The following is a 10711-nucleotide window of genomic DNA, read 5'->3' as shown; positions in this document are numbered from 1 at the left end:
CAATATCAGGAAATATTAAATCACATAAGAAGGAAAACAAGACACCAAGATTTAAGGTGGTTCACCCAATCCCTAGGCTATGTCCACCAAACATTAAGCCCAATATTATTATGATCCAATAATTACAACCTAATTATAATATGTAATCCCTTACAGCTCAATACCAATGCAAGAAGAAATTTTCACATCACACCTTATGGAAAAATCCTTAACCCTAAGTTATTTTATACAAGTATTTTTCTACTTTAGGGTTATAGTTAATTATAATATGTTGGCCTAAAAAAATTACCGATAAAATAGGTGTGATGCCCCAAACCCCAAATAATTATGAAGTATGTATAGTACTTCCCTGATAAGTCACAACAAACTAACACATTGTAGTCATAACATCCACAATTTTATTGCTATAGTAGTAAAGATTTTATGGGTGTCATCCCCACCGCAATTTTACCTTCACCTTGGAGATTTTTTGCATTAGCAAATTTGTGTGTTGATGTGTTATGTGTTTATGAGTTTACATTCATGAAGTTAGAAGGTAGATTTGATATTATGTTAATGAGAATGATTGCATTGATATGAGATGGATGTCTAAATGAGGGATTTATGTCGTGATATCAATATGTTTCATGTATGAAGTGAAAGAGTTTTTATAGATCCCGATTCACCCCCCACCTCAGTATCACACTTTCCCTATTAGATTTCCAAAACTGAAGTCTCCTTCTTAAACTAAAAGATAATCCCCAACATTATCATCATTGTCTAAAGAAGTATAGTGATACCCATAAGGGTCTTGTATAAATTGAATGTAATGGATCTTATCCCAATAGAGGGTGGGGATCATCATGGATTCTATCAATGTTGTCTCTATCCAACTTGGACAATATTTATTTCCTCCTATCCTAAATTAAGTTAATAACATCATTTGATGATAAAATTGACTATTATGAATAGTATGATTGATTAAATGAGTAGTAATATTGACTAACCCTAAAAGGGAAAATTATAAGGTGGCATATTTCTTAGGCAAAGAAGAGATGTCATCCCTAAAGATTACATCCCCATTGTACACCACTTGCAAACTATTCCCCCTCGTTTAGTTCTCCACCTTTCTTTCCTTTACCTTATTTTAAATGGAATTGATGAATAAATTGGTCATCCTCTAGAATTTCCTTGATACACATGGATAGGTCCTCAAGGTTTTGATTTATATGGCACTAGTTAGCCTTCATATTTGCCAAGATATTAATAATTTCCATTTTTACATCCTCGAAGTGAGTCTTGATCCTTCACTCATTAATTTGATCCTCAATTATCCTACTATTGTTAAATTTTGGGAAAAGTTGCCAAAAAAATCTTATTAACTATCATCACCTTTTTTCTTAGTCCAATATATCACCTTATTTTATACTTAATAAATGATCTCTAATCCAATAATTTTTCTTATTTATAGTTGGAGGATAAGCCATTTACACATAGTATTGTTTTTATTTTTTAAGAAAAACATAGAGATCCTCAAACTTTATGCCCAAGGTACCTAATTCATAAGTACCTCAAAAGGTTTTGGTTTTTCTTGATGGGTGAAATTTTAGGGAATATTTGTGCCACAAACATAGGTGATATAGAAATTATAGGAAGGTGGAAAGATAGACAAGACAAAGGAATTATTAATGGATATTTTGGAAGTCCACACTAACTTTTTAGACCACATAGAGGAATATTCTTCACAAATATCAAGTGTGTCATTCTTTAGCTACTCGAAACCCAAAGCAATATATATATTTTATTTCTGATGGGATTGATATAGTTTGTGTATGAGGAGAGAGGAATAGCAATTTCTTTGGAAGATGGTTGAATAAGGGTAAAAATATGATAAACATGCTTATTAAAAATGGAAGAAGAAGGGCTCCCTTAAGGTGTGATATCTACAAATATAGAATAAGGCTCTAGTCAAGGGGAATCTTATCTTTACTTTTAGATTTATCGAAAAACTTACTAAAAGAAGAAAATAACTAGAAAGTGAAATTTAACTTTACACCTCTATGAAAGAAATTTATTATAGTAAATACATGGGAATAGAAACACTTGAATCTACCCTTGAGTATGATGACCTCGATAAGAATTTAATCAAATTGATCTCTATTCGCTGGGAAACTCTTCTTTTTTGAAGTCATTTACAACCTTGACATTTTTCACCAAGGTTTAGGAACCCTTTGAAATCCTCCTTGTAGATGGCCTTTAAATTTTGAGGTATTTCTTTAGCCTCCATGATGAGACTCATCACAATTGTGATAATTTTTTCTAAAACCATTAATCAGACACCTTGAATACAAACCATACCATACACTTAGGACTCAAAAAAATTCCATGGTGAGCCAGGATTACAACCCTTCCGAACCTTAATGTAAGTATCAATATGGTTATTCAAAGTAATTTTCCATATTTTCAAACTATTTCTATGCTCCTTGAAATAATGTGACTCTATTATGAATGTCAAACACTCCCCACCAAATGCACTCCCAACTTCAACTAAAAAATGGAGCCACAGCAAAAAAATCAAACCCTACAAGAAGTGTGTGATCACAAATATTTTTAGAGAAAATTAAATATAAAACTAAAGAAAAAGAGAAAATCCAAATCTTGAGCTCCAAGGTAAGTGTTGATCCTTTCTTTTCATCATCAAGTTGATATTTGATCTCATTATTTCCTAAATTAGAAGTATCTTTAATGATTTTTGCACTATTGACATGGGGAGAAAATTAACTTCATTCCAAAAATTAATAGAAATATTGTAGTGAGCCAATTAGTGGATCTAATCCCCTCTTGCTAGGTACGAATGAAAACAGGAATTACCCATTGACCCTAGGAGTTTGGAAATATTTTGAATGAAAGTATTGTATTCCATCAATGCATGCATTTTCCTATTAGAGGCCTGCACAGCCTATTTTCATCAACTTCCTCTAAAATCTTATGATAACTACAACTAACGTCTAGCTCCACCCTATGAAAAATGGCAAGGACTTTAGTAACATGGGTGGTCTAGGGCCTTAGGCTCATAGTGAATGAAATTAAGATGCACCAAGAATGTTTCACACAATCCCATACCTACCCACTTGACCTCAATTACCAATCGATGAGCCATCTGAATTTATTTTCCCATTCTAGATTAGATGGGACCATTTACCAAGTTTCTTAGCCTAGCCGTGAGACCTATACTTGAGAAGAGAGTTGGAAAGACACACACTTTTCGCTATATCACAATCGTTAGAAGGGGGATGATTATGATTGAAATGTTAAATATTTATCATAATTTCCTTCATATTATTCATAGTGGAGTAAAATAGGGCCTTCTCAAAGATATATTTATTCTGAAATATCTAATTATCCCTCTCTTCCCAAAGGGACCAATTGGCATAAATAAGAAAATTTCACCACAATTATTTAGTGAGAAGATGAGAGAGGGTGGTGGGGACAACATATATTGTACTTTTGTTAATACATGATTTTAGATTCAAATTTGATATCTACTCACTTTGAAGAATGATTTATTGCACATTATTTAGTGATCATTTTACTTTAAGTGTATGATAATATACAAGAGTTTTTGGAAATATTTTACAAGTCAATGATTTTACATTAATCAAAGGTTGGTTTGTTTACACTCAATTATGAGAGTATATAATTTTATTATTTATTCTAATTACTTATTATTATTATTTTTTTATGTGTTTGATTATAAAGGTATTGAGGAAGACTTACTAAAGAGGTTTCATATTGCAATACTGGAGACTTCTCTAATGACAATGTACTTTCTAGGAGCACAAGAAATACCTAATTTATCATAGTTCCTAGCCATGTTAGGCATTTTGATTCTTTATTATTTAACTTCTTATGTCAAGCTACCACAATATGATTTTTGATGGAAGGTTTCTCTACTTGTACAGTTATTCAATATTGTAAATTGTTTTTGATTAAGCCTAAAATAGGTTTTTTATAGGGGACCCAAAACCCCAAAAGTTTTACATTAAAAATAAAGCATTCAATCTTGAAGAAAATAGTGTTTTGACCAATAAACACACCCAAAACCACAATTAACCAAACCTTGCAAAAACCAACACTAAAAACTAGATGACGAAAAAATAGCTAACTACCTAGCAAAAACATGACAAATAAAATCAATAAAAAGACAAAGATGAAGGAAAGCGCCTTAGGTCAGATATTTGACCTTTTCTTTCAACTCCTTTTGAATCCCTTTAATGTACTTTATGACCTTCTTTATGTTGTTTTGGTCAATCTGAACCTCCATCTTCTATTTCTTTTTTGTATTGAAGTGCTCTTTTTTCCAGCTCCATCCTTTTCATCATCCTTTTCTAGTTAGTCTAGATCTAGCACCAAGTTAATTTTCTTACCCTTATTCATGATATTTAGAACCCATTTTAAGCAATCAACTGAAGAGTCGAGAAAACCCTAACACTTTGCAAGCACATCCTTTGTACTCTTCTCCATCTGGACAATCTTGTTTCCCAAAGCATCCGAGGTCTCCTGATTCCCTTGCTCCTCTTTCTTGTTTTCCTTTTAAATTATTGGCCAACATTATAGATTTTTGGCCATGCTTTATCCTTGACTACTAATTGCTTAATTTTTCTATATTGAAGTAATGGGTGCAAAATTATAATTCTACAAAATTGTGAAAAGATGCTTGATCTATTTTCTTATGAGCTCTTTTTGTGGTGCCACAAATTTATAAGAAATTGGAAGTTTGAAAGAATTATAAAATTTTAAATTTGTAACTTGTATTTTCACTTTGAATGGAGAGTTATGCCTTGGAATGAAATTTTTACAAATTTTATGGAATCACTACCTTTACCTTTTACATCATTACAAAACTGATATTGAATTCTTATTTTCTCCAAAACCATAAAATGATGTTGGGGCCAATTTTTCCTTAACAAAAAGTAAGGGAATCGATAGTCTTACAATATGTTAAATAAAAAACCACATTGTACAATTTTTCTTTCTTATTACTCATTTTTTATTCCTATACATTTTTTTCAGTTTGGATATAATATAATTTTGTGAATGTGATGTTTTAAAAAAAAAGTTTATTTGAAAACATTTTTTGGCAAAACTTCGCTACAAAATTTGGAGCTCTTATACTTAAAGTGCATTATTGAAAGAAATAATCTATTTCTAAAAATGTACTTTGGGGATGATTGAGAATTGGGAAATCAATCAAGGCAGGTTGTGTTGATAGTAGCTAAGTGTGATGTAATAAAAAGACATACAATCACCAAGTATATAGAGGAGGAATAAATAGTTATATGGATTTTCATTTCAAGCATGCCAAGGAAAAGAATCAATTTCATTGGTTAAATGAAGGAGAAATCAGTAAGCTTTGAAGTGGTGGCAATGAGATTTTTTTATATGTGAATTATGTCTAGCGAATTTTCATTGTGATATATTAGCATCTGTAAGATTACAATATTAGATTAAGATTTTGAAGAAAGTAATCTTAAAATATTACATAATTTCATATATTGGAAGAATATGTAAAACATAAATTTATTAAAAAATATTTAAAATTGGCATTTTCTAATCGTATAGAATAATATACACTAATAATAATTTTATAAAATGTGAACAGATTTAATGACCATTGATCTATTTTTTCGAACTTTTCTTAAATCTCTTTTAGCTTAATTTTTTAGTTTTAAAAAAGTACAGGATTTCAAACAAAAAAATAATTTACTATTGAAAATTGTTATCAATGTTTGACTTTTAAATATATGTGCTTAGAATACAATAAACTATTTGAGGAGATTGAAGCTTCATGCTATCAAAATTGAAAAATAGAGTTGTAGAAACTTAGATCAATGGCCAGAAAGAGTTTTTAAAAGAAATATGGTCAATCATATAACATTTTTTTTTATTGTAAAGGATATATATATATATATATATATATATTCAAAAAATTATAGATATTTTACTTAATAATAAAAAATAATATTAATTTTTATATTTAAAAGCAGTCAAAATGGGTAACTCAAGGACCACAAAAGAATAAAGAAGTTGAAAATCTGCCAAAAGTCAAAATAAAATCAAATAAATAAATTTTTTTTTCATTATTATTATACTATTTGTAAGCTTATAATTTTCCACATTATGAATGGAAAATTATTATTATTTTAGACGTCTTAGATCTATATTTTTATTCCTTGAACTTTTTATAACAAGAGACACAATGCATCAAAGTTCCTACCAATAATTCAAAAAGAAGGGAAATGGAAATTTATAAGTAGAAAGGAAGGATATGAAGAGAGAGCTAAGAAAGAGAATGATATGTTATTATATGGACAATTAAAGGTAGAATGATAGAGAGAGTTGAAGGGAATTTTAAAAATATTAATAATTATATTATTTTAAAAATATATAAATAACAATAGAAATTATATTATATGAATGAACTAGTCATTTCTACTAATTCAGTTATAACTTGAAATATTTGATTGAAAAAGATAAATTGTTGATTACTTAATTCAAACTACCAAAATATCTAATTAGTTTGAAGGGTAGTATTGGTTTTTCAATTTGTAAAATGGTAATAAAAAATTAGAATAAGATTGTAAAATAGTAGCTAGAAAATTATAGTGTAAGCTTAAAGAAATAACATTTTACAAATGATAAAAATAAACATCAATGTAAAACTAATCAATATATTTAAAATAAGAAAAGTAAAACATTTAACTCTATATGTAGAAAAATAGATAGTGATAAATAATATTGATTAGACATTCATTTGTGAGGTGGAAGATAAAAATGATTTTTTTTTGAAAAGTTAATCCACTTGTCACAAGTGTGAAAAAGGTAAAGTTGTAATTAATGCATTCATTAATGCATGATAGACTTGTTACAAAATATTTGTATTTTCTTACAGATGACAAAAAAAAACATCAATGTAAAATTTGAAAAGTTAAACCACTTGTCACAAATGTGGAAAAGATAAAGTTGTAATTAATGCATTCATTAATGCATGATAGACTTGTTAGAAAATGTTTATATTTTTGTTGAAAAGAATTGAATTTTCTCGATCTTTTAAATCCCCATCAATTAAATTGAAAAAATTGAATTGAATAATTCCAATACTTCCTAGCAACTAATAATATGGGGTCGAGATAAACAGCGCCCTATTTTGGATGCACCTCCTACAAGCATTTGACTACAACCTTAACCCACATGATGAGAGAGTGAAGGTGGGCCCACACTCACAACTATGTGTGGCTCGAGATGTCCATCGTTTGAACAAGAAAGTGAGATATAGCGTAGGTTGCAGTTTCCTGTCCATTCTCTTTAATTCACGTGGTCTTCAATGTACATAGAGTTTCATCACCATTGGCCATCTTTAACACGTTAAAGGTGTCAATGACAGAACAAAAGATGCAACTCTTATTGCTGAGGATTATTTCTAGTAGCCTGTTTCTATATTTTTGAACAAGAAAATTAGGAGCCTTAAAACCAGCAATTATGCGTTGCCCTAGTCTACCTTTCTTTTGTTGCATTCTTACCTGTTCACTATTACTTCTGCCCTGTGCTCCCCTTTTGCAAGATGACTTAATTCTTTTTAAAATAAAAGAGGAAGATTGGGAGGAGATCCTTTGAGTGATTGGAATGAATCTAACCAAAATCCATGTGGTTGGATTGGAATCACTTGTGATGCATTTAATAGCATTACCAAAGTTGATCTAACTAATTCTTTTATTTCAGGCAACTTGACATTTGCTATATGCAGCCTTGCTAATCTATGTAACAGGCCCAAAGAATGTGAAACTGAAAATATAAAATGAAAGAGCAAAAATATAAAATGTTGAAACTATTGATTCAAATTTTCTAGATACATTTGAAAACATACAAAATTGAAACTAACAATGATATGAATGATACTGAATATTATACTGGAATAATATTAATATTTACATTGATATCTGAGCATCTTTATATAGTCTTATTTTCTCTTATAGCAACTACTTACAGGAATAACTTCCCACAACTATATATTGAACTAATTTTATTTATCTAATCTAAACATAGAAACTAACCTAATTAATGTAATAAATTTAACATTCCCCCTTATTACATTAATTCAACAATCTAACATTCTCACTTATTATAAACTAACCTAACCTAATTAATGTAATAATTCCAACATTCCACCCTTATTACATTAATCGAATAAAAGTGAAAAGCCTTCACCAATATTATTCCTATAGAAACTTTGATGAAGCTCCTTCACCAATCTTTGAAAGTAGTCTCCCTCTTTGCAACTTCAAATTGCAAATCCTAATCCTGAAGTTGCCCTCCTATCCTAATATCCCAACTTTAGACTATAAATCTTGAAGTTGACCTCACAATAACATTGTTTCCACCTCCCTTACACAACAAGACATGGTTCCTCCACAATTTCACATTTTCATGCAGTGTACCTGATGCTTCCTTTGTGTTGCACATGAGATGCCTTTCCTTCGAAAGTCCACATCTCCTCCAAGTGTGTCTAATGCCTCCTTAAGTGTCGTAGACACAATCACCATTAACATATGGACGTCTTTCCTCTGAAAGTCAACATCTCCTTTGAGTGTCTCTAATGCCATTCTTCAAATCCTGCCCCTCCCCAGTTCATAGAAGGACAATCACGTAGCCAAGCTCCCTCAGGGACACAAATAGGTGCTTCCCATGCAATAATCATCTATGTGCGAGAAGCTAGCTAGAGATGATAAGAATCCTCCAACCTCCATTGCCTCCAGCCTTCTATTTTATTCACAACAAATAGGGTCTACTCATCCAAAATCTATTAAAAGCACTCTTCTCCCCATTGATTAACCTACTCTGATACCACTGTAACAGGCCCAAAGAATGTGAAACTGAAAATATAAAATGAAAGAGCAAAAATATAAAATGCTGAAACTATTGATTCAGATTTTCTAGATACATTTGAAAACATACAGAATTGAAACTATCAATGATATGAATGATACTGAATATTATACTGGAATGATATTAATATTTACATTGATATCTAAACATCTTTATATAGTCTTATTTTCCCTAACAGCAATTATTTTCCCTTACAACTACTTATGAGAATAACTTCTCACAATTATATATTAAACTAATTTTATTTATCTAATCTAAACATAAAAACTAACCTAATTAATGTAATAAATCTAACAATCTAACCGTGTTGATTCTCCATACAATGGATTCAGCGGTCCCTTCCCAAACGGCCTCTTGCGTTGCAAGCGTTTCAGGGAGCTCGACTTGTCTGGCAACAATTTTTCAGGAACGCTGCCCAGTCGTATATTCGAATTGAGCGAGTTGAGAAAATTGAATTTGGGTGTTAATAGTTTGAGTGGCCCCATTCCTCCGGCCTTGGCAATGCTGCCAAACCTAAAAGTACTCCACCTCGACGGAAATAGATTCAATGGGACATTCGATGTTCTTGAGAATTTGAAGTCTGTGGTGAAATTCACAATTGGCTATAATCCTCTGCTTCCGGGGACGGTACCGAGATGGCTCGGGCATTCAAGGCAGCTGCAGGAATTACATCTACAGGAGTGTAATCTTGTAGGCGAAATCCCGGATATCTTCGGCAATTTGACAGAGCTGGAGTTGTTGGATATGTCGCAGAATCATCTACAGGGTAATATTCCGAGCAATCTAATGGATCTCAGAAGCTTGAGAGAACTTCGTCTCAACAGCAATAATTTGTCTGGTCAAATTCCATGAAGAATTATGGATCTTTCTAGTTTGCAAGCAATAGATCTCTCTCACAATGATTTGTCTGGGCAAATTCCTGCAAACATCCATCAACTGAGGATATTAACCTATTTGGGTCTTTGCGAAAATGCATTGACGGGACGCATTCCTTCCGAATTACGATGGGACTCGCTGATTTCTTTCAATATATCCAGCAATAACTTGTCTGGTTGTGTTCCTGACGAGCTAGACAGAGAAAAATACATGGAAATGGTACTTCCTAACCCAAGGCTTTGCGGAGGTCAGAATTTGCCGCTTCCTCCGTGCTCCACTCCACACAAGATCACCAGACTAGCTATCATTCTAGTGGCACCTTTATTCATTGTAGTCGTGGCTTTGAGCTCAATCTGTCTTTGTCGTTGGTCTCGCAGGAAGCCAACTGAAACACCATCGTGGAAGAAGACATCGTTCATTTCGACAGAAATGGATGAGTCATACATCCTCGGCAATTTGAAGGAGAGTAACTTTATTGTTACTGGAAGTGCCGGGAAGATTTATAAGGTCATTCTGCAGACCGGGCAAGTGGTGGCCGTAAAGAAGATCCAGATCAGGGGCAAACTAACATCAGGAAATTTTGGGGAAATCGTGAGCAGGAAGAGAATAAAATTGGGGATCTCGAAGTGGATATAATGGGACTTATCCGTCATACCAACATCATAAAGCTCATCTGTTGCATTTCAAGTGAAGAGTCCAATTTCAAGCTGCTGGTCTACGAGTTCATGCCCAACGGCAGCTTGTTTGACTTTATCCATGGAAACCCATTATCAAAAATGGCCTTGCAATGGCCGACGCGATATAATATCGCTCTTGGCGCAGTTCGTGGACTCAGTTATATGCATCATGATTGCTCGCCTCTAATGTTACACAGGGATGTGAAATCCAGTAACATCTTGCTCGATGTGGACTT

At 32.1% G+C, this 10711-nt stretch overlaps 1 protein-coding gene across 1 annotated transcript; it reads left to right on the top strand.

Moving 5' to 3' along the window:
• The first annotated feature begins 9780 nt into the window (after positions 1-9780).
• Positions 9781-10434, top strand: LOC149536132 (receptor protein-tyrosine kinase CEPR1-like). The gene has a single exon (XM_089806236.1). It carries the CDS (start codon positions 9781-9783, stop codon positions 10432-10434), a length of 654 nt encoding a protein of 217 aa, XP_089662362.1.
• Positions 10435-10711: the final 277 nt, after the last annotated feature.

Source organism: Cupressus sempervirens, chromosome 10 (genome assembly GCF_028749045.1).
Source record: "Cupressus sempervirens isolate cs-2001-9-10 chromosome 10, ASM2874904v1, whole genome shotgun sequence".
NCBI classification, from domain to species: Eukaryota; Viridiplantae; Streptophyta; class Pinopsida; order Cupressales; family Cupressaceae; genus Cupressus; species Cupressus sempervirens.
The sequence above is the reverse complement of the archived record's forward strand: the minus strand, read 5'-3'. Positions and strand labels throughout refer to the sequence as shown.

Coding starts and splice junctions, on each gene's coding strand:
- LOC149536132 (XM_089806236.1), top strand. CDS start 9,781: ATGGATCTTTCTAGTTTGCAAGCAATAGATCTCTCTCACAATGATTTG.